The 27,835-nt window shown below is 49.4% G+C and overlaps 1 protein-coding gene across 2 annotated transcripts in view; it reads left to right on the forward strand.

Moving 5' to 3' along the window:
• The window catches only part of ALK (ALK receptor tyrosine kinase), a 774,540-nt gene that overhangs the window by 662,938 nt on the left and 83,767 nt on the right, over positions 1–27,835 (forward strand). For both annotated transcript variants that reach the window (XR_016229509.1, XM_051843042.3), the window contains exon 9: positions 12,173–12,342. Coding sequence is in view for 1 of the 2 variants with exons in the window: in XM_051843042.3 (XP_051699002.1) it covers positions 12,173–12,342 (170 nt within the window). In the remaining variant the exon portion in view is untranslated. The remainder of the gene's footprint in view (positions 1–12,172; positions 12,343–27,835) is intronic.

Below are 27,835 nucleotides of genomic sequence, written 5' to 3' on the forward strand. Positions count from 1 at the left end.
GCAGAAGCCCAGACAGCAGGGACCAAGGCCAGGAGGAAGTCCGACAGAGCAGCCCGAGCGGAACAACACAAGCCCCACTTTGCTTTTTAAAATCTTTTTTTAATCAGTTCTGTATTTTTCCCTCCCGTGCCTCTTTGTTTGGATACAAAAGCATGACTCACGACTTACTAGTCCATGGCTAGGGCTTTGGAAAGATGCACCCTGTGGGGAGCAACTGGGAGCAACTCGGACTAGACTGTTACTGGAATTAAGACTTATTCTATGCATCTGCTCTCCCACAATATGGCGCTGAGAAGGGAGAAACAGCTTCTACACAGCTGCCTCCAGTTCAACCAATAAACTGTAGGACCTGCTCCTGATTGGAGGAGAGCAGCGTACTCGGCGTGTGGGTAGCAGAGTTGGGATTGGTGGAAGAGGACTATAAAGGAGGAGAGAGACAACATGCACCAGGAACATCTAAGAGGAACACCTGTGCAGCCCCCGAGAGAGCCGGCCGGAGGTGTGCCGCTCCCCCGCGGAAGTGGGGAAAGTGGCCAGGGGGAACCGCCCTTCCACGGAGGTGGAAGGGACAGTAGCCAACCCGGGAAGAACCAGCAGCAAACCCGGGAAGGGCCGAGCAGACGAAAGAACAGCGCAGGGTCCTGTGTCGTTCCTCCACGAAGACGGGGAGCGACATAATGGTGCCGTGACTCGGATATGAAGCCTAGGCAGGGCTTAGTGTCGTTCCTCCACGGAGAGGGGGAGCGACAGCACCCCTGTTATCTTGAGGCTTTGGGACCCTTGAAGAGACCTGGGAGGAAGCAGGACCCCGTTTAAGAAACAAGAGGAAGAGCTGCAGCCCCCACTGCCTTTTCCTGAAACCCTCGGGCCACCCTGCCCCCAACAATGGTGACTGAGGCCATGGATTACCTTCTAGAGCACCCGTGCTGCCCCCGTCGTCCCTGAAGCCAGCCTCGACTGTGGCTGTCCCTGTCCTGCCCTGAAGATCACCCTGAGGCTGACAGCATGTCTGAAACCCCAGCAGAGCTGAGGCGGCCTCCGACACCCCAGTGACGGAGACAATAAACACAAAAACGCCTTTAACGAGGGGCCTGGGCTTACGCCACTTGACACTGGAAGGGCAGCAGGAGGAGTGGGAGCTGTTCTGAAGACATTGCTTTTCCAAGTGGGTTCTTTTTTAAAGATTTATTTATTTGAAAGAGTTACACAGAGAGAGGCAAGGCAGAGAAAGAGAGAGAGCAAGGTCTTCCATCCGATGGTTCACTCTCCAATTGGTCCCAATGGCCAGAGCTGTGCTGATCCAAAGCCAGGAGCCAGGAGCTTCTTCTGGGTCTCCCATGCGGGAGCAGGGGCTCAAGGATTTGGGCCATCTTCTTCTGCTTGCCTAGGCGCCGCCCCCTCCAGTGGTTTTTTACAAAGACCCACTGCAGGAGTGAGGCACCTGCTCCCTGCCTCAGGTCCTAAGGATAGCCACCCCATCCAAGTGTGCCCTGCTCTGATCACTCACACTGTATACATGCATTAAGATGATATAATTAAGCCCATAAACACCTGCAATTACTGTTAATAGTTTAAAAAAAAAAGAATCCCCCATGCGCCAAAGATTAGAGCCAGCCACTCCACCTCGCCCCTCCAGTCATCCTAAACCCGGGCCTGGACTGTCTGGGATGAGCCCACAGGTGCTTGGCAGCAGAGGCACAGAGAGGCCTCAGGAGGAGGATGAACCAGCAGGTCCAGCCAGGCGGGGGAGACGGACCGCAGGAAGTTGGGATCTTGTTGAGGTTTTTTGAACTTACTTTCTGTATGAAAGGCTCCAGTCTTCGGATCATTTACATGTGATGGCCGTGAGACATTTTCCCAGCCAAAGTCATTTCCACTGGAACTTTCCAGCACCCCAACTAACCCTTTGTTCCCCAGAAGAAAGAGCTTCCCCTTGGGCTGGGGCTCTGGGAAGGGCCCGGCAGGGCCTATGTTAAAATGTCGATCCCTTAGCATGAGGCTGGCTGAGCTGAGTGTTTTCCCTTCATTACCTCCTCAACACAGACGTGTCAGGAGTTGTTACCCTGTTGACCAATGCAGAAACTGGGGTCTGGGGAGCTTATGCGGTTTGCCACAGGTCCCCCTGCTCGTAATGGCAACGCCACGAATCAACCAGGCCTTCCAATTCTAAAACCATCACAGGTCGCTGGATTTGACGTGGGCCACCCGAGTTTTTAGTTCAGACTGTACCCTCCTTATAAGCAAGACGGCTCAAAGCAGGTTGCATCCTCTAATTGGGGTGACAGTGCCTGAGCTCGTGAGCAGCATCAGCTGGAAATGTGATTAAAACCCTGTGTTAGGGCTGCAGTACTGCACGAAGGGCAGCCCTCTTACTCTGCTCAGGCATGAGGAAGTCGCTGTCACGTGAGTTCAGCCGTTGTGTGTGTTCTTGTCTCACCTGGGCAGGTCGGAACCCGGTCTCGTGCAGCACCCAGCAGTAGCACCAGGAGGACTCACCCAGTAAACCCACCCAGTGAATAATTCCTTGATTGTATAATGCCTTAGCTATAGGCAGGTCCAGGATAAACCATGAAAACCAGACTCTTCCTTCAATCAGAGGCACCTAACAAATGACGCCCTGGTGAGGTTTCTAAGCCGAATTTAACAAATGATGCCCTAGTGAGGTTTCTAAGCCGAATTTAACAAATGACACCCTAGTGAGGTTTCTAAGCCGAAATAATCCATGCCTGAGCCCCTAGAGCTATAGGCGGCTGGAGCCCAGCGTCCTGTCACCACTCGTGTTGTGACTGACCCTGTAGGATTACGTGCTCCCTGGCTAAAGGAGTCAACAGCAATGTAATTGCTGTCGGACATAATTAATTGAATACCTTAGAGCCGTTCAAACTGAGTACCTCGCCCATTACGTGATGAAACTGAGGCATGTGAACAATTGCTGTCGAGTAAAATCTTCCTGGGCATTTGGCACAGATTGGGGTCCCAATCAAAAGCTGTGTATGCTAATCACAGGCCCTCCCCGTGGCTCCCCGGGGTGATCATTCTACCACATTGAGCAGTCTGTGAGCGCGCAGGCTCTGCCCAGCTACCGGGGGACAAACACTCCCGCCGCTGCACACACTTCGTGCCACCAGCCCGTTCTCCCTCCAGCGGCCGTCCAGGAAGACCATAGGAATTCCACTGCAGAGTCGGCCCTGTTCCCCAGCAAGAGGCTCACAGAGCAACTGTGCAACATCGTCTCCACTCCACACAGAGAAACGGAGGCACAGAGGAGGCTGTGCGCTCCTGGTTACACCGTTACAGTGTGAAGAAAGATCATCTTTTCCCTCCCCTAAGACAGGAAAGATAATTCTCTGGGGAACCTGGAAAATAAGAAAAACTAGCCTGAGCTTTTGAACGCATTGCCCTTCCCCCTTTACTCTCCTGGTATGTGTGTGTGTGTGCATTTCTTTCCAACATGGAACTAGCATTATCAGATGTCATTGCTGAAATAGGCCCTGGGCTCATACAATCTTATTAAAGCCCCAGAGTAAACCTCTAAGGAGAGTCCTGTTGGCTCCATTTTACAGATTAATGCACTGAGGCTTGAGATGTTGTGTAAGTAAAACACAAACCACTCTTACTCCAGAGCTCCGTCCACAGCACTCTACCGTCTCGTTCCCTGGACCTCCCTGGCAAAGCCCACAGGGCAGGCGAAAGAACTGGATCCTTCCTACAAAGGTGGCACTACCTTTTCCTCCTCCTTTCTTGTGACATCAGGACCCCACTTGCTGCCTTTTAAATATAGGATTGTTTGGCTTTTATTGATTATAAAAGTACAGTAGAAGATACAGTAAAGTGTGATGGAGACAACTCGAGTTGCTCACACCCCTGCGCCAGCCCTGTGAGCAGCCCTGTACACCTCCTTCCAGACAGAGACAGAGACGTGAGCACAGCTGTCGTTAGAGGCTGGCATGGATTTGGCATCACACCATCTAAGTCTCTGTGCCTTCTTTCTTTAGTTAATGTTATATTTTCCTAGATCAAAATTATTCTTCATAGACATGCTTTTAATACCCACAAACTCTTACTGTTTATCTTTTAGTTATCACAAGTCACAGATGTCCAAGGGGGGAATAAATGGAAAAGAAAGAAAAGACCAAGGAAGAAAAAAAACAAATGCTTTTAACTGCGTAATGTCACCAGGCAGGGATCCCAAGGTTATGATTTTTACATGTAACCTTCACATTGTCCACCCACGTTCTCACAAAGAGGACATATGGGTGTCCCTGGATGGGTGTCACTCACTGGCTTTGATGTGATCCCTCAGAAAGACAGACAGACGTGGTGGCTTCAGGCGGGATCCTGGTCATGGATGTCTCCTGCGTGACCAGGAATCCAGTGTTCTGTAAGTCTGGTACTTGCCAGCAGCTCATTTTATTTGCTTGTTACCAGAAATCTGCATCTGGACAGCTTCTTACTGCATTTGGCTGATTTTTTCATTCAGCTATTTATAGCCAGAGAGTTGCTGTTTATTTTTCCAGGTGAATTAGAAGATGGCGAACAAAAACACTGGATTTTCCAGTGTGTCGATACTCCCTGCTGGAGTTAATGAGATAGGGTGTTAAAAATGAGAAACTCTTAAAATTGCAAGTTCACACCCAGAATCACAACCGGGTGGCCCCTTAGGTTGAGGAAGACCTGAACCCCCATCAGGAGTTTGCTGGATGACCCCAGTGTGGGGGAGACTGGGGAGGGCACACCCCACCAAATCCCTTCATCATGGAGCGTCTCTGTCTATTAAAACGTTTCCTGCAGCAGAAGTGAAACACACACTGGAGCATCCCTCTTTGGTTTTGTCCCCACTACTGGAATTCGTACAGCCCTTCAGGAGGTTAGAGAAAGATAACACCTCCCGCTGTAGCCTTTCCCACCTTTGGGGATGTTGCATGCGGACTGGACATCATGTGGTATTATGGAGTCTCTTTTGTCTCACTTCAGCCTGAATTTCATTATTGTGTTTTTTTTTTTAATATGAGTTCAAGAGACTGTTCTGAACTGCCACGAGGTATGCATAGCAAACATGGGGCATATTCTAGACACAAAATTGCAGTAATTACCTCTGGAGGAGGAAAGGGCCATGAGAGAACTAATAACATTAGGCCTGGCCACAGCACTGCTCCTGCTTTACATACAGGACTTTAATTAATAAAGTGACAAACACTGGTACCACATAATTGGGAAGTCTATCAGGCCCCACCAAGAGGCAGGGAAAAAGGCCCCGGTGAGAGGCCGGCTGGGCCTGCAGACATAATTGCTCGTGGCGTGCTCCTGGTGTTGTCTCTTTTCACTGGTTTCATTTGCTGCTGCATATAAAAGAGTTTATTAGTCAAAAGCTGCCATTTAAAACCTATATCTATTAGGATGCGTCCAGAAGGATCAAAAAGTTTATTGTTACAGGATCTAACAAGTGTTATTTCCCATAAATGTGATTTCCCATTTGTAAGAGAAGCTTGATTTGTGTGAACACACACACACACACACACACACACACACCCTGCTAGCTGTCTGCCAGGGATAACTATAAACTCTGATTCATCAAGTTGACGTGGGGTGGGGCCTGGGACTCTGCCTTTCTAGCAAGCTCCCTGGTGGTGCCCACACGGCTGATCCACGACCCACACCCTGAGCAACAAAGATGTAGAAAACCTTCACAATATGTCCCCAAAGCTTGAGGGACGGCCATAACATTTTACATGTACGTAGCACTGGAGGTGTGGTAGAAAGAGCACAGTGCTGAGTGTGGACTCCACGGAGCCCACGACTTAACCCCTCTAAGCCTCAGACTCTGTGTCTGAAAAATGGGTGAAGTAATGAATGCAGTGCTGGAAATAGAAAACAGGACAGCAGCCAAGCAGGTGCCCAGGGCGGCTTTCAGAGACTCAGTGAAGAGTCTGTTAACAAAAGACTCCCAACCACACAGGCCACTCAAATAGCAATAGGTCTTAAGATCAAATTCCAAGAGTGATTTTTACCCATTCTAGGCACCAGAACTAGGCTGTCAAGAGCAAGCTGGGTGTACTTGGTATGGTATCTGCATGCAGTGGTCTATGAGGGGAGCCAGGTGCGTTCTCCAACGTAGAACTAGGCAGGAGAAATGGAAGTCTTTGAGAGGGAGCGAGTCTGCGCTCTGCTCTGGGAACCACGCACAGTGCTCTATACTCCTAGACGCGGCCGTAATAAGAATATTCAGGAAGAGGTGACCTCAGTCCTCCAGTTCTGAGAAACTGGTGAGAACCTCTCTGCAGGGCCCAGAGGGGAGTGCTGGCCCCATCTGCATCCTCAGATCATTCCTGCTTCACAATCGGCCTTTGCCTGGAGGGATATGGCCGCCCCAGGAAGGCCCTGTGCTGAGAGCTGGGTCCTCCCTCTGCACCGTGCTGATGGTGGGCACATTTTAAGGTATTTTTTTTTCATGATTGAGAATTGGCTCTTACTCAAAGTCCAAGATGAAGATGGGCCCCTCACTGAGAGAACCAGGCTGCTTCCTGCCCTAAGTAGCCCCATCTCCCCAGTGGTCTCAACCCAGGCTGCACTTTACAGTCACCTGGAGAGATGTTAAAGCCTGCTGATGCCCAGGACCTACCTGAGGCCACTTAAATCAGAATCTCTGGGAAGCAGCCCAGACATTGGTAGTTTGGAAAGCTTCCCAGCTGATTCTAGTTATCAGCACGGGTTGAAAACCACCATTTTCCCCAGGCCTTTCACATCATGTGGACTCCATCTCTACTCCTTTATGGCACTCATTGTTTATAACCACCTTTTAAGGTAGGCAGGGAAGGGATGGTTATTATCACCTGGTCTTCTAATTTTTAAAAAAAAAAACAGAGTCCCAGAAGAGGTAAGAGGTTTGCTTCAAGGACACACGGTAAATACGCTTAGACTTTGGAGCACAGCCTCCCAGGTATGCCGTGGTCGGTAAGTAAGGAAGCAAGGACAGTGTGAGAAGCCACCGGAGAATGCATGCTGATACACAGGTAGTTGCTTTCAGGGCATTCCGGAAAGGCAGTGGGATAAGTCAGAGTCGCCTAGGGGCAGGGTCCGGGGAGCTGCTGTCTATCTTACTGCTTCTCTACAGATTCACTAGGTCCAGGCCAGATTCTGCGCTCTAACAAGTTCCTAGTGATACTGATGGACCAATCTGAGGACCGCACACTAAGCAGCCAAGCACTGCCGACTCCTAGGGGCAGAATCTGAAGTCCCTGAGGCTGTCACTACTGGGGAGAAGTAGGGCACAGGCAGGACAGTAGGCTCTGGACTGCTTGTATCTTGCAGAAAAAGAAATCTGCCTGGATCTGACACCCTACTAAAGACTCTGCACAAAAAAGTCATGGGCCCAAAACACATCTGCTAGCTGCTCACTGGCCGCCAATTTGTAGTCTTATTCTGAGGCCTTACCATCAGTTCCTGAACTGGGCATTGTTGAATGTCAGACAGTGTATGCTTTGGCTTGAGTTGTCACTCTATATAGGTGTTTTCTGCTGTCTGTAACGTAAGTGATACCATTATAAGGTGAAAGAAAATTTCATCTTAAAATTCCCCAATTTATTCATAACTCTGAACAGCTGGGTCAAGCAGCTGTCTCAGCCTAAGCCTTGTGGTTGTGTGATTATAGGGAACTTGCCTGGACCCTCTTGCAACTTAGTTCTTGACTTTCAGGTGGCTCCAATAACTTCACCTTCTGCTACACTCAGCACACTTGTAATCTTTCACTTAAATTCTGACTCCCTGGCTATACAATAAGGTCCCTGAGGCAGGGAAGATATGCACAGTATCCAGGTAGGTAGCAAGTGTTTGTAAAGGGATAGATGATTATCCCCTCAAGGATCGATACCAAGACAGATCCCAAAAGGGTAAGGATGCCATAGCCTTACCATTGTCCCTTGGTGGCTGGTGCAGTTCCATGTCTCCTGCCCTGACTGGCTAATATACAGTGCAGGAAGATGGACAAAGCTCAGCATCCAGCTGGCCCGTGGCTCTAGTGTAGATGTAACAGGACTGTGTCTCACTGACATGCTCATGTCACCAGCAGCATCTTCTTCAAACTCAAAATCTCCAAAGATAGCAGAACTGGGCAGTTTAGAATATAGCCATGTAGCTGGGAAGTGGGCCGTCCTCTCTCCCCGGCCTTGGAACCTGACCCCTAGGGTACAGGTAAGTGAAAGAGCTTCATGGAGTAGAAAGCTGATTTGCTATCTCTGGGAGGGGGACCTGGCAAAAACAGCAGTGGCTGCCTGTACACAGGAACATTTTTATTCATTCTGACATGGATTGGCTCCTACCTTGTGCCCTCCCTTAGCAACTACTGTGAATACAAGATAAGCAAGATAGACCCTGCCTGAAGGCACTTGAAGTACAAGGAGCATGGAGGGGCAGGAGAGAGGGAGGGCAAGACAGCAGGGCTGCAGCCCACGGTGGTCCCAGTCGGCTCAGTGATAAGATTTCAGAGCAGGGGGAGATCATTTCTGAGAGGGGTGATAAGAAAAGGCTTCTTGGAAAGCAAACAGATTCCACTGAAGTAGAAAGGAGGAAAGAGCTGGTAGGTGCAATGAACAGACGAAAAGCACAGATGAGAAAAAACGCAAGGCAGACGTGAATCTGGCGGGTAGACTGGTGTGAGGGTGTCTGGGAGCCTTGTCCACTGAGCTCCCAGGTGCAGGCTACTGGGTGAAACCTGTGGCAGGCCCCACTACTCCTGCAGCCATTCTTCCATCGCCTCAAAACAAAAGCACAGGCTTCTCAGTAATCCGAATGCCCAATCAGGCAAAACTTCAGCCTGGCTTGAAAGCCAGGGCTGCTTTTTCTCCCCTTCCCCCACTGCCCTTGGATCTATTGCAGATGGAGAGCCCAAAATGAGGGGAAAGGTCAGTGACCTCTCTGGCTCTCAACCAAACTTCTCTTCTGCCATCTTGCTGACTTATGACCCTTTGGGATTGTGAGAATAGGGAGAGACAGGAGGTGAAGAATGCTCGTGCTTCACGGGGTTGGTTGCAAGGAGCTGGCATTGGCGTTCTCTGAGTGTGACAAGTGCTTGAGGCTTATAGACATTTGCTAGTTCCCTTGCAGATCTACCTTTTGCTGGCTTCCTCCACCGTGGCTGGGAAGCTTTCCTCTTGACTGGGGCTACTGGCGCTCTATTTCAAGTGGTCGCTTCTGCCTCCCTCTGCCCTTTGCATCTCAAGATACTGGCAGCTTCATTTCTGCTTACTCTGTTTACTCTTCCACACAGCCCTCTTAAGCAAGATCTAAAACCCCACATGGCTCCCTTGTGTACAGTTCCCCTCTAGTCTTCATGCAACATTCTCCCAGTAAACTCTGGGAGTGCAAGCCATCCAATGCAACCACTTGCTCTCGTGTTCTGCCACATCAGAGCTGCTAACCAGCCCCTAGTTCAAACTTTAGGTTTTGCAGGTAGGAGATAGACCCTAATCTACTGTGCATCCCAAACAACATGGGGTTAAGATTGAGGGTTCCTTGTGGCATAAAAACCACTCCTTCTGATTTTAGATGAAAAGAGAACCTTCCCCTTCCCTCCTCCTTAGAAGGGGAGGTAGAACTCGTGATGTGCCAAATGCTGAATCCAAAAACTCTCTGCTAATAGACAACCACCAGCTTTTTTATATCCAGCGTGTGGGTGAGAGGTTAAAATCATGTCACCCCTTCTCATTCACTTCTCTCCAAAGTCACGTATTGCATCCCTGTGCTCGCCCACTTCCCCGAGGCATGTACTATCTGCTGCCTCCCTGGTTCAGCCACAGTTCCTTCTTAACACTTTGTTACGTTGTCATCTCACAGTAGTCACTGTCAGCCTATCAAATAGAACTATTGCCATCTTGTAGAATAGGAAACTGAGCTTCAAAATGATTAAACAATGTGACCAAAGTGACAAGGACAGGTTTTCAATCCAGATCCTTCTGATTCTAGAGCTCTTTGACCATTCTGAATTGGAGGATACATGTGGCTTAACTTTTGAATGATTTTAAAGTTGATTTCCTTAGATTATAGAGGAATCTGAGCCCTTTTTTTCTATATGGAATGAGAAGCCGTTGAAAATTGTTGAACTCCGAGTTACAGATGTCATGATAAACAGGAAACTGGCAGAGATCTATGGGAGAATTGGAGAGGGAGAGGAAATTCAGGAGACTATGGGAAGAATGCAAGAGTAGGTGTTAGAGGATATGTTGAGAGTTACTTTGTTAGAGTAATGATGACATGAGGATAGAAGCCAGGTTGAAAGAATATAAAGAGCAAGGTAAATAAAGCAGAAGTTACAAGTTGTTAGCAGCTGAGTGGATGCACAGAAGTGGATGGCAAGCCAGAGGAACCAGCAGAATCGGAGGATTTTTTTTTCATCATGGGTGAAATCTGATCTTTATAGACAGAGGAGCCAGAAGGCAGAGAGACTGAAGTTGCTGGAGGAAGGGCTGCGACTAAAATAGCAAGGGCCAGGGAACAGTGAATGGGACAGGGTTCACAGGATTGAATGAAGGATACATCATCCTGTAGGACAGGGAAGGAAGAGGAACTATGGGTAAATACTTAATAGACACGCTGCAACAGGGCGGGGGGTAGGGCAGGCACTAAAGGAGGTCATCCCCAAGGTGGTAGTCCATTCCTAGTAAAGTAGTCCAAGTTAGTGGATCAGGAGTGGGGAAGCAGGAGGTGACAGCATCAGCACTGAGGGAGAGTTTGGAATACCCATTATGCTACGTGCATCCAGAAATCAACTGTAAAAATCCAAAGAGAATGAATAAGTCCCACCAGCCTATCATCCAGAGCCTTGAGGTTCAGTAGCCTGAATTCATAGAAATCCAAGTCAGCGATATTCTGTGGTCAAGGAGCAAGAAGAGAAATCATGTGTCTATCATGATCCTGAGTTGGACATCGCGTGGCATGGACTGAGGACTGAGACAGTTTAGAGTTAGCAAGGGTAGCTGGCACAGAAAGTAAGAAAATCAATTGGATAACGAAAAAAAAATTAAATCCATTCAATTCTCTTGGGAGGTCTCTGTGGAGACAAGTATTTGCTACCTTGGTTATAGGGAAATGGGCAAGGCATAGGTGAAGAGGCTGTGGGTATAGACCAGGCTTACTGGGTAGATCATTTCTATGGAACCCAACCTTGTGAGAGAAGGGTTTGAAGCTAAGAGAGCACTGGCTGCCGTGCCTCACAGTACTTATCCTCTTTAATCAAATTGTGAGAGGTTGAGAGATAAAAGAATATCAAAGGAGATGCATGGCTGATGAAAATGCTTGTTCTAGAACCCATTTTACCCTTCTACAATGGGCATTTCATTACCAGAGCTGAAAAGAAATATTTTGGGCAATGATATGATGAAGTTGTTCTAAGTGTTACTTAAGTGTTAAGTTATTTAAGTGTGGTAGATTGTAGAGAGTTCTTACCAAACCTACAACCTCTATTGTTTTAAACACAAAGATCAGAGACCTTATTTATGGTATAACCACTTCTGGCCGTGACTGTACTTTCAAATGTCTAGGGAACAATACCATAGAAACCTTGAATAAAGACACAAATGGAAACATGGCGATTGTAGCAAAGTGGGCCTCATCATTCTGAATGACAACCATAATAAAAGGTCTGGGTAGATAGTTTTTGTCTGACTTTTGTCTACGAGTAACCAAAAATATCAAGTCATAGGATCTTCAGTTAGCTTACTCATGACACAGCACCATTCAAATAAGATTCTAGACTCTTGTGGGAAGGAATAAATATATAGTATACCTGAAAGAAACTAAGTCACAAAATCACTTGCCCAAGATCACAAAGTGAATTGTGGCCTCAGACAATGCTCTCCAGCTACTCTTTAATAAGTTCATTTAATACCCCATTGATCTTGGTATCCCCTTGGAGGCAGAATCTTGTAAAATTTAGGATGATGTTATCAACCTGAACAAAGTTCCAAAACTGTCCCTTGGTTGTTCTTGCTCAGCTCCTTGAACTTTAATGAAAGCTGCTGTGGGAGACAGTGAGTGAGCAGGTGTCCAGCTGGCCTCACTGAGCCAACCTTGGCTGAGTCTCCCACAACATCTTTAGGCTTCAGTTGAGAGTTCCGGGAAAGGGACCTGATGTTTCCTTTCACCACTAACACTTGTCCTCTGGCTCCTCTCTCGCCCACAGCTCCGAATGGCCTGGCTCATCCGTGGAGTCTTGAGGGGAAACGTGTCCTTGGTGCTGGTGGAGAATAAGACTGGGAGGGAACAAAGCAGGATCCTCTGGCACGGTGCTCCCGGTGATGGCCTGAGCCTGTGGCAGTGGGCAGTGTTGCCGCTCCTCGACGTGTCTGACAGGTGGGCCTCTACCATCCCTACCCCTCCCTTAACCCCCGTCACCAGAACGCAGAAAAGGGCTCTGATTTTCCTCCTCCCTAGCCCTTTACCCAAGACACCCCTGCAGATGCGCATGCCCATACGTGTACGCACACATGTTCACATGCACACACCTTCTGCAGGTTACGAGGAGCTAGAGAAGTCTCCACAGGTTTTCGATGCTCATGAGCACTCATCTCCCACCTCTCTGCTCTGGTCCAGTTGACTGTCTCTGTTATCCATAGAAAGAAAACGCAACAACCCACATTAGCCCTGAATAACAGTCAGGCTTTATTTTTTTTTTTTTTTCTGACAGGCAGAGTTAGACAGTGAGAGAGAGAGAGAGAGACAGAGAGAAAAGTCTTCCTTTTTCCATTGGTTCACCCCCCAAATGGCTGCCACGGCTGGCACGCTGCACCGATCCGAAGCCAGGAGCCAGGTGTTTCCTCCTGGTCTCCCATGTGGGTGCAGGGCCCAAGCACCTGGGCCATCCTCCACTGCCCTCCCAGGCCACAGCAGAGAACTGGACTGGAAGAGGAGCAACTGGGACAGAATCCAGCACCCCAACTGGGACTAGAACCCGGTGTGCCGGCGCCGCAGGTGGAGGATTAGTCTAGTGAGCCGCAGCGCTGGCCCAGGCTGTATATGTTTGTAGCATTCCCTCTTGATGGATTTTGTCTTACCTTCTCATTTGACATTTATTTTTGCTTATTAACAAGAAAACCTGCAGGATGGGTAAGATGGGACTTATTATCATCATCCTCCATTCCTGGCTTTTTACAAGGAGAGAAATTGAAAATCAAAGAGGTAAAATGCTGGCAAAATGGCATCCATCAGGACTGGTGCCCAGGTCCCACTCATACCCAGTTCTCTATTGAGGGTAATCCTGAAGCAAGTTGATAAAGTGGATGACAAATCCTTCGGTAAACAGAGGGAGTCTGGTTCCTATTTGGAGTCTGCACCAGTGACCTCTGTGACCTTGGTTTGTCCTCGGTTTCCTCACCTTTAAGCTGAGAGTACTGGCCCAGCAGCTCCCTAACTCTGCCTGGCTCTGAAATAGAGCAGCAGCCCCTGGAGTTCTGCTGCCACTGGTCTTCCCAGGATGGCTCCGCTCTGCCACCTGTCGGCCTGAAGCAGGCAGTGCTTGAATGAAGACGGCCTGACTCAGCAGCAGCCCATGATCCTGCCATGAGTACTCAGCACAACACATGGTCCTGCCATGTGTACTCAGCACAGCAGTGGTCCTGCCGTGTGTACTCAGCAGCACATGGTCCTGCCGTGTGTACTCAGCACAGCAGTGATCCTGCCATGTTTACTCAGCAAAGCACGTGCTCCTGCCGCGTGTACTCAGCACAGCAGTGATCCTGCCATGTGTACTCAGCACAGCAGTGATCCTGCTATGTGTACTCAGCACAGCAGTGATCCTGCCACATGTACTGAGCACAGCAGTGATCCTGCCGTGTGTACTCAGCACAGCAGTGATCCTGCCGCGTGTACTGAGCACAGCAGTGGTCCTGCCATGTATACTCAGCTGCACGTGGTCCCACCGTGTGTACTCAGCACAGCAGAGATCCTGCCGCGTATACTGAGCACAGCAGTGGTCCTGCCGCATGTACTGAGCACAGCAGTGGTCCTGCCATGTGTACTCAGCACAGCAGTAATCCTGCTGCATGTACTCAGCACAGCAGTGATCCTGCCGCATGTACTGAGCACAGCAGTGATCTTGCCGTGTGTACTCAGCAAAGCACGTGGTCCTGCCGTGTGTACTGAGCACAGCAGTGATCCTGCTGTGTGTACTCAGCAAAGCACGTGGTCCTGCAGTGTGTACTCAGCACAGCAGTGATCCTGCCGCATGTACTGAGCACAGCAGTGGTCCTGCCATGTGTACTCAGCAGCACGTGGTCCCACCGTGTGTACTCAGCACAGCAGTGATTCTGCCGGGTGTACTGAGCACAGCAGTGATCCTGCCGCGTATACTGAGCACAGCAGTGGTCCTGCCATGTGTACTCAGCAGCACGTGGTTCCACCGTGTGTACTCAGCACAGCAGAGATCCTGCCACATGTACTGAGCACAGCAGTGATCCTGCCGCATGTACTGAGCACAGCAGTGATCCTGCCGCGTGTACTGAGCACAGCAGTGGTCCTGCCATGTGTACTCAGCAGCACGTGGTTCCACCGTGTGTACTCAGCACAGCAGTGATCCTGCCGCGTGTACTGAGCACAGCAGTGATCCTGCCGCATGTACTGAGCACAGCAGTGGTCCTGCCATGTGTACTGAGCAGCACGTGGTCCCACCATGTGTACTCAGCACAGCAGTGATTCTTCCGGGTGTACTGAGCACAGCAGTGATCCTGCCGCGTGTACTGAGCACAGCAGTGGTCCTGCCATGTGTACTCAGCAGCACGTGGTTCCACCGTGTGTACTCAGCACAGCAGAGATCCTGCCGCATGTACTGAGCACAGCAGTGATCCTGCCATGTGTACTCAGCACAGCAGTGATCCTGCCGCGTGTACTGAGCACAGCAGTGATCCTGCCGCATGTACTGAGCACAGCAGTGGTCCTGCCGCGTGTACTGAGCACAGCAGTGATCCTGCCATGTGTACTCAGCACAGCAGTGATCCTGCCGTGTGTACTGAGCACAGCAGTGATCCTGCCACGTGTACTGAGCACAGCAGTGGTCCTGCCATGTGTACTGAGCACAGCAGTGATCCTGCCGCATGTACTGAGCACAGCAGTGGTCCTGCCATTTGTACTCAGCAGCACGTGGTCCCACCGTGTGTACTCAGCACAGCAGTGATCCTGCCGCGTGTACTGAGCACAGCAGTGATCCTGCCGCGTGTACTCAGCACAACAGTGATCCTGCTGCGTGTACTGAGCACAGCAGTGATCCTGCCGTGTGTACTCAGCACAGCAGTGATCCTGCCGCGTGTACTGAGCACAGCAGAGATCCTGCCATGTGTACTCAGCAGCACGTGGTCCCACCGTGTGTACTCAGCACAGCAGTGATCCTGCCGGGTGTACTGGGCTTTCAGTGGTTGGTGCGATCTGTCCCAGACCAAAAGGGAACAGGAATTGTTTCTAAAAGGGGGCAAGCAAATGGATCTGGAGCAGAAAAGCTACCTTTTATAGACTAAATGTCAAACTCTACAATCCACATTCTCCTCACACATATTTAAATTGCCATCTTGGTGGATCCACTTCTGAAAAACAAGGGCCAGAGGCTCAAGGTAAGATGAACGGTGACGCCAGTTGGCATGCGGCTTTGTAAGCATTGACCTGGGGCTTCGGGTCCTTCACCCAGACCCCTGAATCTGCCGTTTACAAGAGCTCATAGCTGGAGTTTGCTGTCACAGAAAGGAGATGTTGCCCTCACTCTGAGCACCAGCTAGCAACTCCTTCAGGTGTAGGTGGGTTAAAGATCTCAGGTCACAGATATTCTGAGGCTCAGTGACCCCAGGACTAGTAGTTTTAATTAAACTAGAGGAAGAGGAAGTGTAGGCACTGCCCACCATGGACTAGTGTTTTGTCCTTTGGGGTTATGGGGGCTGTGCATAGGGATCAGAGAATGGGAGGGTGATGCTAGGGACCTCCACCTGGGAGATAAAAATTAATTCAAATGAATCAGATTGCTTCTTCTTCGATCCAGCAGATTCTCTCTCTTTCACAGCCACTCCAGATTTAAAGCAAGTGAGGTGTTGACTCTGTTAACTGCCGTCCACTAGCAATTCATTTGAAGGAGACTTTGTTCTCAGCCTCCCTCCTCCCTGTTGAAGGCCATTTACCACACTGACATTTCCAATACCGATACTGAGACCAAAACTGTCCAGTGGGATTCAGACAAAGGCCAGGTCAGTTTGATGACAACTTATGACCTAATAAGAGTGCAATTACAGCCAACAAGAGTGCCACCGTTCTCTGAGCCCTGCACACCCTGGCATGCTCTGGTGCTGGAAGCTACCCTCCCAGAGCTAGAGAAGCATAGGAGACGGAAGACTCAAGGCAGATCTGCAGAAGAATGAGTTTGCCCCTGCTAAATTTAGACAAGACTGTAGATGTGAAGTAACTGGCTCATAAAACTGAAGACGCTCTCCAAATGAAAGAACATGGGCTTCCGAATCTGTCCCAAATTTATAAACTGGCTCAGCCACTTACTAATTGTGTCACCTCTGCCAATTATTTGACCTCTCTGAGCCATGGCATCTGAATCTGTAAAATGGGGATTATCATAGTACAGCTTCACAGGATTGCTATGAAACTAAAGTGGCTCAAAAGAAACTCTGCATAGTAGCCTACCAATGAGTTCTATTGCCTTCCTCTTCTATACTCACCTTTAGTTATTTTATCCCAATAATCATTTATGGAGCAACTAGCAGAAATCACAACCACCACACTTCCAAGTCAACCCATACTCAGTGAAAGAGAGATAATAGAGTCTCCTCTTAGGCTTAGAGAAGTAGAGTGCCTGGCAAACTGCCTGCCCCACACTAAATGTTTTGTCAATAATAACTACTAATAAAAACTATAATTTAACAGTGACACTATCAGGAGAGTCTGGGGTGGCCGATTTAGCATTACAGCCAATCATGAACCTTAAGATAAAGGGATGTGTGCTTTGCCATCAATGTTCTGTTGACTCTCTGTAAGGAGAAGTTCTGATGAAACAAGAATCACCCTGAGAGAGCTAGAGCTTCCTGGATTGTCAAAAAAATGAAAAATAGAGAAGGAAGAAGGGAGAGGGAGAGGATAAATAGGGTAGGGGAAAAGTAAATGGGTAAAAGGTGAAGAAAGACCAATCGGCCGGTGCTGCGGCTCAATAGGCTTATCCTCCGCCTTGCGGCGCCAGCACACCGGGTTCTAGTCCCGGTCGGGGCGCCGGATTCTGTCCCGGTTGCCCCTCTTCCAGGCCAGCTCTCTGCTGTGGCCAGGGAGTGCAGTGGAGGATGGCCCATGTCCTTGGGCCCTACACCCCATGGGAGACCAGGAGAAGCACCTGGTTCCCAGCTTTGGATCAGCGCAGTGCGCTGGCCGCGGCGGCCATTGGAGGGTGAACCAACGGCAAAAGGAAGACCTTTCTCTCTGTCTCTCTCTCTCTCACTGTCCACTCTGCCTGTCAAAAAAAATTTTTTTAAATAAATAAAAAGACCAACTCCCTTTTCCCGGCCCCTGAGGGAGACGCTAGCACCTTGCGCCACCTGCCCGCTTCCGATGATGCTCCCTTAGGTGGCTGCTGGCTTATTCTTCAGCACCTGGCTTGTGGACAGCGCCCAAACGTGAACCTTCAGGGTGGGGAACACTTCATTTTCTAAGCTGCCTCAGTTCACTTGTTACCACGTATTGCAAATTTCTTCAAAGCAACTTTACTGGGGTGAGCCCTAGAAAGCCCCTGGGTTATAGACACTGGTCATAGCCCCTGGGCATTACATTAGTAAACTTTCTAAGCATAAATCTAGTAATCATCTCCCAGTTTAGAAAATCTTTCCATGGCTTCCTGTGGTTTGTAGAGTGCCAAAGACCTTTATTTAGACCCATGTGTGATCTCCCCAACTCACACTTTGCCAGCCCTTTCTTCCTCTCTACTCTACCCAGTACCCACACTGCTCAGTTGTTCCAAGCTGAATTCTTACCTCCAGGCTGTTGCATCTGCCATCCTCTTCATCTCCTTGCTCTTCTTTCGCCTTCTCTCTATATATGCCCCTCTTCCTCTGGTTTTTAAAGAAATCTGTCCACACCTATGGACCATGTATGGACCTACAGTATAATCCTATGGCTCTTAAAACATTCCTGTAGTAATTTGTAGCTCTTTATTGTCTTTTTAAATTTTTATTTATGTTTTTAGTATCTTAACATACACAATGATGGAGAGGTGATTATGTCTGATAAATATGTACTTTCCTGAATCTTGTACCATGCCTAACACATAGTATGCCCACTAAATACGTGTTGACAGAATGAAGTAGTGAGGTAAATTGCACGTATTTCCAAGTTCCAGCTGAATGAACTGAGAATTTGACTTGAAATCCATATAATATCCTATCACTGTTCAACCTGTGTCTAACAAAACAGATAAAATCACTTTTTAATAAATACTGCAAAGTGTTCTGTATATCAAAGCAACACCTGTGTCCCATCAGATGAACCAAAACAGCATTTGTTACTCTTGTGATGAGTAATTCTCTTTATAGACTTTCCTTGTGCCCATGCTTTCTTTGTGTATGGTCACTGTCTTGTCAAAATCATTTTGTAAGAAAGACTTTGATCTTAATTGTGTGCCCTGGTCCTTGTGAGTAGAGAGAGCTAGAGCTGAGCGCTTGAGACAAAAGAGCTCTTGCCACACAGTAGTCCTGCAAAGACTTGGGGAAGTGTCATAGGTATAAAAAGGCTGGTGACAGTGAGACATCGACCCACAGAATGATGTTTCTTCTGTCTGGTTACAAACATGTGAAGTGCTGGACGTAATGTAATGGTCTTTCATCATTATGAAATTAAGTTAACTGTGCAGTCATACTGTAAAGAATAACAAGAAAAATCTGCAGCAGCAATGCCCCAGATGTTCTGAGCATTAGCTACATCCCTGGAATACGGATATGCACTCTCAAGGTAATTTTGAAGGACATCGATTCATATGTTGGCGAGACACATGCTTAGAAGTTAGCTCTTTACTTACATTCAGGTAACTACTTTTCTCACTCTCCCCAACTCATCAGCCCCCTCCACTTTCCAATTGCTACACTTTCTATTGGAATTAATTCTACCTTTTCTCAAAGTGAAAGAAAGGCAAGTTCTCTCGTCTGTATTCTAATTGTCAGCCTTGCAGGGATAGAGCCCTAGTTTTCCTCCTTATAATCATTTATCTCATTCAATGAAACACAAGTTCCCCCGCCATCCTAAGCCTTGACATGCTTAGTGAACCGAAGCAGTGCTAAGTTAACTATTATGAGATGGATTTGGAAACCACATGGCTCAAACAAATCATGTCCCTCAAATCACTGCAATTGTGCAGATAGAAAGTGCATAGCTTATCACACCTGTGTAGGCTCCACTCCCCAGCACTGTCATTAGAAAGGCTTTTAACCATATACTTTTAGTCTAACTAGGAAAAACATTCCCTCTAGAGACACTTAGATTTCCTGTTCCTTCTGTCTCCTTTGTCCTAAACAAGACTTGTGTGTCACAAATAGATCTTTTAAGTGAGATCAGTTAAATTGAGGGTTATGTCTTCACAGATTTAGACCAGAAACCTCAGAGAGCCAAGATATTTTCCCCCTAGTCAACTCATCATCCACAGAATCCCTGTTTCGTTTGGGTTCTATTAGTAACAGTACTCTCCCTTTGTGTGGCATTTTTCCGTGATGAGGAAGGCATTAGAGTGGTGCTTCCACTTGTCCTTACCTGTGTAGAGAAGTAAATCCTAGTGAGTGGAAATCCAGAGATTTCAGGACTAGACAACCCTCAAAAAAGTTGTTTAATTCACAATTTTAGAAACTGAATCACAACTTCTTAGAGCAATGGAGGAGTTTAAAATGATAGTAAGTAGGGCTGGCATTTGCTGAGTGCATACTGCGTGCCAGCCATTGCAACAAGCACATGATGTGCAGTGTGTGTCTTCATCCTAAAAATACAGGCAGGTGTTGCAGCGTACGGGGTTAAGCTGCTGTCTGAGCACCTACTTTCCACATTGGAGTGCTAGGTCAAGTCCCAGCTACCCTGCTTCCGATCCAGCTCTGTGCTAATACATCCTGGGTGCCAGAAGAGGGTGGCCCAAGTGTGCAGACCCCAGCCACCCATGTGGGAGACCAGGATGGATTTCCAGACTCCTGGCTTCAGCCTGGCCTATACCCATTCCTGCAGGCATCGGAGGAAGTGAACCAGCAGGTGGAAGATCTCTCTCGGTGTGTCACTCTGCCTTTTAAGTAGATGAAGATAAATAAATTAAATTTATAATATAAAATAAATAAAATTATTATTATAAAAACTATTATAAAATTAAATACATAAAAGAGTCCCTTGGGGTAGATACTATAATTAAGGCTCTTTCTTACAGGAGGCCTCTGAGGGCTAAAGAGGCTGAATAACTTTCCCGCAGCCCTCAGGCTAGTCTTCTTCCTCTGTACTGCCTGAGGAAGTGATGCATAGTGCTAGGCCTGTAGGAACCCTGATAAATGGTAGCCATTGTTCTTAACAAAATATTTTGGTTCTGGATTATTTTTAGGCCATATCTCTTATTCATGTTGAATTAATTTACTGTTTTTCTTTAGCTTCATCTACCCCCTGAAATCCATCATCTTCTTTACCACCACCACCTCCTACGAAAAGCCACTGATGGCCCCACCCTACTCTGCCTGCTGGTCATGCTCTCATGCCCGCAGTGGGGACTGCATACCACACAGGGGGATTCACCCTGTTCCTTCCAGGCCATGGTGCCCCTCCCAGTGTGGCTTTTCAGGTCACTGCTTTAGCATTCCTGTGTCTGTCCCCATACCATGTGTCCTCATTCAAAACCCAGGCATAGGATCTGATAAACATTTCTTTCTTAGCAAATGTGTTAATATGCCACATCTAACAAAGGCATAAAGAGAAGACATTTAGTTATTCATGTAGCAGATTGCACTGTAGCTGAGAATGAAGTTTTAGTGACACAGGCCATCCAGCCCGAGGGTTGGGGCACTGTACTCAATAGAGCCCTTCCCTGACCCAAGGAGGACATGGCAGAAGGGGCAGGTTCTGTGCCCCTTTTTCCCCTGCTGTTTGTCTGCCCCCTCTACAAGTTTCTATTGTAACTGCTGTGCCTGCCCTGGCGATTCCCCAGGGAGTCATGAGGCAGGGGTGTCACACCCTTGGAAGCCCCCACAAGCCAGCGCCTGCCGCTGCTTTGCTGGACAGGCTGCTGCCGCTGCCGTGGAGGCTCCTGCACCGCCAGCACTCTCCCGTGCACCTGCCCCTGAGCCTGCTTACTCCTCACAACACAGGGCGCCCACTCTGTCCCACACCTCTGGACAGGAAGGGCAGACGTCATCCCCTGTTTTCGGGTGAGAAGACTGAAGCCCTGAAGGGTTCAGTTAACGCACTCAAGGTTCCTACAGGTCATTCAACACAGAGGCCCCTCGGGAGAGGTCCTGCTTCCATATCCTTCCACTTGCCAGGCAGCATCCAGTGAAGATTCTCAAGCATGAAATGGTACTAATCTTCGCAGTCATCCAGGCATCATGTACGTGTTTATCCAGCCTACATTGACTGCACTATTTCATGCCAGGTCACGGGCTTACCTGGGTAAGTGATGCAGCCCCGGCAATTAAGGAATGCCATCTTACAGTCAGGGGCTGGCAGGAAGGCAAGCCTGTGGCCTCCCAGAGCCTGAATGCCTAGGGAGAGAGAGGTTCAGAATACTGAGCAGCATGAGGCCCAGGGAAGCCACAGCTGTTGGGCTCCTCGCATTCCAACAGGCTCCTCTCTGGGATCCTCCTCTTCTGGACGAGGAACAAGAACAGAGAGTAGTGGCTCTCCCCTTAGGTGAGCCTGCATTTGTCCATTCATTCACTGTCAGCAGACACGCAGTGGGAACTTCACCCCGAATAGCCCCACAGGCTGCAGAGTGGGAGGTGGGGCAGCAGAAAGGGGATCCTCTCACCTGCCCCTCCTGGAGCGAGTCTGAATTCTCTGAGTCCATTCCTTCTACACAGTCAGTGAAGAACATGAGAGGTGTTGTCCACTCCAAACCTGCTCTCCACGCAAGTGTCCCTTCCCAGAGCTATAGAGGCTGGGTTTTTTCTGCTTGTTGACGTTAGACTGGGTTGGTGCTTTGAACTGGGGAAAAATGGTGGTTTCAGGGTGAATTTTAGGCCAACTTGGATAAAGCCCTCCAAGAGCACACTCAACTGTACCCTCCAAAGGAGGTGGAAGCAGTCCCAGCTTCTCCGGTGGCCTACAAGGCTGAGGGGACGTGGGCAAGGCTGGGCTCTCCTTGAGCCTTTGTCCTGTGCCTTTTGGGCCTTTGACAGGAGGCAGGAGAAAGAGGGAGTGTGTCGTCACCAAGCCAAGCATATGTGCCCATTTGTCCTCGTCATCCTAGGTTAGATTCCGCTGCTCACAAGTTGTCAATGAGAGATGGTGGCTCACAATTAGGGAGCAGCAGAGTCGTGATTTGAGACAAAACGTTGTAGCACCCTCTTCGGAAGACAGCACCATCATGATCAAAAAGCTTCTCTGAATCTCAGTGACGACAGGCTGATGCATGGGAGCTCACGACAGCTGCTGATATGAGAGCTCTGACAACAGAGCCTGGACCAGGGCCACCTGGACACTCTGCCAGAGAGATGCCAGCCAGGACCAGCAGAGCCCATCCACTCAGTGATGTCCAGAGAACTCTGGCCAGGCATGACCTTGGTGGAACTGGACTGCCAGATGGGTCATCCAGACATGACCATGGGCAAGTGGTAGGACACGCGTAAAGGGCTGGGGCCAGCAGGAGCATGACAGTGACCCCAAAGCATGGGTACACAGCGCAGCGGAGCATTAGACCACTCTCCCTCAATGCACCGTCCTCGCTCAGCCCTGTCCCTGGTCCTGGAGCAGTCAGAAAGGAGGTGATGGTGAGGAAGGGGATTGCAGAGTCCTGCAGTCAGTCTAGGGCACAGTTTACCCACCACCTCCAATGCCACGAGTAGGGCAGTTGTCAGCCCAACCACACCAGATGCCTTGAACATGCCTAAGGACCTAAGCTTGCGCTACACTCTATGTTACTGAGGTGACATTACCTGAAGTTAACAGTAAACCTCCAATAATCAGAGCTGTATGAAAATGAAATGAAATGAAAGACAGATGTTTTCTGGGGGTCCAAAAATTGCTAAGCTATGCCAGAGGGCTCGGAGCCCTCTACTTGGGAGAGGGTGAATGTGAGCATCAGACCAAGTGTTGTGGATGTTGAGCTGTGGGTCAGGGAGATGGGCTAGGGCATGGGGGATACAGAGCTTGCAGACCGCTGGGGCTCTTGTGAGGGACCAGCTGTGAAATGATGAGAGCCTCAGAGGAAGGGTCAGAAAGGAAGAATGGGGGATCTGGAGTAGAGGCCCCTTCCTGCACTGCCTTCCTAGTGGTACCATCAGCCCAGGACAGCTGTGGAGCAGCCCTGAAAGAAGAGAGGGAGAAATGTGGTAATGGCTGAGTGTGCAGTGAGCAACCAGGCATCAATATATGCAGACGGAACACTGTGATTCTGCCAGGATCTGGCCCTGTTTCTTTCTCACAAAACAGCTCAGATCATTGCAGCAAGAAGTAGATTAGCGATTCTGAGCTTTAAATCCTATTTCTAACACTGATTTACTGTGACGTTTAGGACAAGGTTTTGCCTTTGATTGCTACGTTTCCACAATCAAGAGTGCAAAGCAGTGAGACAGGTCCAGCCCGTGAGTCTGGTGTAAGAGGCAGTGGCTCATAATGGCACTAAGTGAACCCCTTTAGAATAACAGGATGTTTGGACATGATCAAGATTTTCTTGATAACATCCATGGCTCAGTTTACAAGGCAATGGATGTGCATGTTTTTCATAACTCTTAATGCTTCTGAAAATGCAGCCCTTTGTTCTCAGCCCCTTCTCTCCCTGGGCACAAAGTCTGCAGTTTAGGGGATAACTGAGCTTCTGGTATTTGAAGCATAACAGAATCCGTTTCTCCCCATGCTGCCCTCCAGGAACCTCATCAACCCTCGACTCCCACCCTCTCTTCCATGCCAGTGACTCATACATCTTTATTTCCCCTCCTCCCCCCGAGTCCCGTAGCTGGCTTTCTGGCTGCCTAGTTGGTATCCCATCCCCACCTTCAGTATGGCCCCCACCAGTGCAGCCTGAAGAGTGATGCTTCTGCGATAGCTCTACCATTCTGGACCTGCAGTTCTTCAAGGTCTTTCTTGGCTTCACCTCTCTCACTGCCCAGAGTTAGTGTTTCCCAGCCCAGGTTATATATGTTCTAGCTCTGTAGGGGAAGAACAAAAGGAACTTCAGAAACCCCTTACTCAGTAAATAATGGGAATTACACCACTGTTCAGAATCCTCAAAGGCAAGGTCCACGCCTTAGCCATTGCTGTGCTAACAGCAGGCATAAGTTTCTGCCTTGTGTTAGGAGCTCATATAAGCATTGCTGAAAGAGAAGGATATGTGTAATTTATAACAGTGTCTGAGGAAGTTCAGGTTTCTAATAAAAATATACTATAAAGTGAGAACAATGAATTTGAATCTCTCATGCTAACGGAAAGCTTCCCCTGTGAAAATGCTCATTTTTAAAAACCAAGATGGCAGCTAAAAAGTTTCAGTGACTTGAGTGACTTGTCCCATTAATCCGCAGCCGTCGTTGCTCCTTCCTGCTGTTTGAGACCCGGCCTCACCAAGCAGAAAAGGCAGCTCATGAGGATGGTCTTGTCGGGGAGAAAGGAGCTGGAAGCCACCCTGTTTCTGGGTCTTCTCACTGCTGGGGGTGCCCCCATCCCCGGTGCCATCTCAGCCCTGCAAACCACAAGCCAGCACCACCACAGAGGGCAGAGGAAAAGGCCAGTAGTGGGGAAGCTGCGTGTTCTGAGAAACAGGGAGGGGGCGTCCCAGGCTTCTGAGAAGAATGGAGGCGGGGGCGGTCTGGCTCTAGGCAGTCCTCCCTGTCCCTGGTTGTCCCAAGGTGCTTGTTGTATACCGCATATGAGATTGAGGCAGAGTAGAGAAGTCACATGACTCTGCAGGGGATGGCAGAAAAAGTGGCCTGGACAGCAGGAGTCTGAGTTCCCAGCTTGCCTCTGCTCCTTCCCCAGGTAACTGTGCAACTTGGCGTCTTGGGTGCTCCTCTTTCTTTCTCTCTCCCTTTATCTCTTTCTTCCTCCTCCTCCCACCCGCAACACCACCACCAATCCTTCCAGTGCACTGGGCAATTCAAGCCTGCTGGTCAGGTCTTTATGGGCACAAGCACCTCCCGTGCTGGGCCAGGGATACATAGAAGCCTTTCCCCCTCAAAGCCCAGGGCCCAGAAAGAGCTGAATAGACACAGATAGAAAGAATGAAAGAGCAAACCGGGAACTTGCTAGGGATGGGCTTCCCCTGCTCTGCAGCCTGGTGGTGCATCCTTGTGGCTCGCCTTTGCATGTGTGACGTGCCAGAGCCCACACTCGGGCTGGGAGCCTCTGCTTGCAGCCCCCAACAGTGAGCCCCACAGCCAGCTCCTGGAATCTCCAAGGGCCTGAGTGGTTCGCCAGGCCTTCTCAGCCTCTGTGAAAATTCATTTCCTCTCCTGGTTCCAGGGGGCCTCCCTCATGAAGCCAGAGTCATCGTGAGCGAGCTCCAGGACCGTTCTCAGAGCCCAGAGAAGAAATCAAGTCAGGAGGTGGTAAATTACCTCTGAGAGTCGGACTGAGTGCAGAGTGGTGCTTCCCACTCCTGAAGGTGGCTGTGAATGTCACCTCACCCCCACTTCACTAAGCAGAAGCCAAAGGCCCCCAGAGTCAGGACACACATGGCCAGCCTTGGCCGTGTCCACCCCAGTCAGGTCTGCTCCCACAAACCCAAAACTGTCCACGAGCCCTTCGTCTTCAGCCAGTAACTGAAGTCAGTTACGTGGACAGTAGGATGGAGGTGGCCGGGCTTTTTCATCACATGCATTATTTGAATAGAAATGCATACCGCGACCTGAGCCTCCTGACAGTCCATTTTAGAAGATTTTTGCCGAGCAAATCAACCGCACAGTGATAAATTGGAGAGAGAGCTTTTCCTCGGCAGTATCTGCCAGCTCCATCCTAAGCAGCCAGAGCCCGTGTGAGCCCCAGCTGCGAGAAGGGATGCAGAGCTCCGCTGCTCCCAAGTCCACGGAGTCTCTGACACCGTCCATCGTTAAATGCTCTGACGCAGTGCAGCCTTTCCGTCCTGCTCTCTCTCCAAGGCGTTGCTATTCCCTGGTCCACATTCAGACAGACACCTTTTTGTCAGCTACTTAAAATCATTAAGTGAGCTTAATTAGGTTTGTCAATCCCTAAGGCTGGCAGGGAGGCAAGGAAGGCATTCTATCCACTGCCCATTAACAGTCTGCTGCCTGCGCGAAGTGGTGCCCCAATGGCATCAGCATTTCCTGAGCAGGGATCTGCCCATGGGTCTAGGAGGCACCCAGTTCCAAAGCTGCCCCCTCTCCACTTGGTCCATAGCCCAGATGGCCACCCCCCAGAGTCGCCTGGGCCAGTTTTCAACAGGCTTCTCTGTAAAGCTGAGCAAAGCAAGGCAGGGCGGACGCATTCATTATGCAAAGCCAGGCTCCAGCCAAGATCTCTAGCCAAGTCTGTTTGAGCAACAAGCTCCAAACCCCACTGGCTAGAAAAAGTGACAACAACCCACGCCATCAAAGGCATCGACTTTGGAGAAGCAGAGCTGAGCAAGTAGAAGCAGGGAGCAAAGTCCCCGCTGCTAAGTAAAGAAGCGCACCTGCCTTGTTCTTCAATAACACAGATCAGTGAGAGAGAGGGAGGAGCCCCAGAGAGCTAATTCATTCCTGATCCTTGGCCAGGCTGTGTGCAGACAGGAAGGGGAAGACTCAATCCTTCCCCAGCCAGGCAAAGGTTCTAGGCTAGGGGAAGAATAAGAACCACTGTGTTCACCAGAAACACCTGCAATCCGGGCAGCCGTGTGGCATGGACCTTGCTTTTCCTCAGTCCCAGAAGAGTCCACCCGGTGAGTGCCGGAAGGTTCCCTCAGCCCTCGACTGGCCCACCTGGTCCATGCCAGAACTTCCCCTCAGGTCCAGAGTAAGCCACCTGCTGAATGGTAGAAAGCAAGGCCTGAGGCTGACTCTGGACAGTGACTTGGGATCTGCACTTTTGAGGGACTCAGAAGAAAAGAGAGGTTGGCCGGAAAGACAGAGACTTGCTCTCGCTTGTGTCTAGCAGAGTGTGAGGGGAACCGGGAGCAAACTCTTCACCTGAGGCTCAGGTAAAGGCACACAGCCAGGTACTGTCCAGAGTAGAGGAGCCTGAATTTAGATGGTCCTGGTGCCCAGCTGCTCCCTTGGCTGGTACCCCACAGAAAATAAACTCCAAGACTGATCCTGCCGCACCTTCTCTGCTCCATCGCCTGCTGCCCCAGACCCCACTCCCAAAATACCTGCGCGTCACCCCCGCCTTCCACACCCTGCCGTGGGCCACCTTCATGCCACCTTGCCACACCTGTCCCTTCCGTGCACCTCTGGAGCGAGTCTGGTGCACTTGGGAAAGGGTAGGCCGTGCGGCCCCTGTTGGACCAAGGTGGCATCATGGGCTTTCATGTTGCCTTCTGATTAAGTCTCCGTTGATTGTTGTGAGTGTTCCTGACTCAAAATATGTGCAATTCCCAGTGTCAATCAAAGTCTTTTAGACAGCAGCTGCCACTGCCGTTGCCTCGCAGAGCACTTTAGAAACTCTTCTATTTAGAAACCGTTCCAGGCCCAGCTTGCATCATCCCATCCATGCTAAGAGGCCCCATGGCTGT

This window comes from Oryctolagus cuniculus, chromosome 2 (genome assembly GCF_051225735.1).
Source record: "Oryctolagus cuniculus isolate XC-2025 breed Fujian yellow rabbit chromosome 2, ASM5122573v1, whole genome shotgun sequence".
In the NCBI taxonomy this organism is placed as follows: domain Eukaryota; kingdom Metazoa; phylum Chordata; class Mammalia; order Lagomorpha; family Leporidae; genus Oryctolagus; species Oryctolagus cuniculus.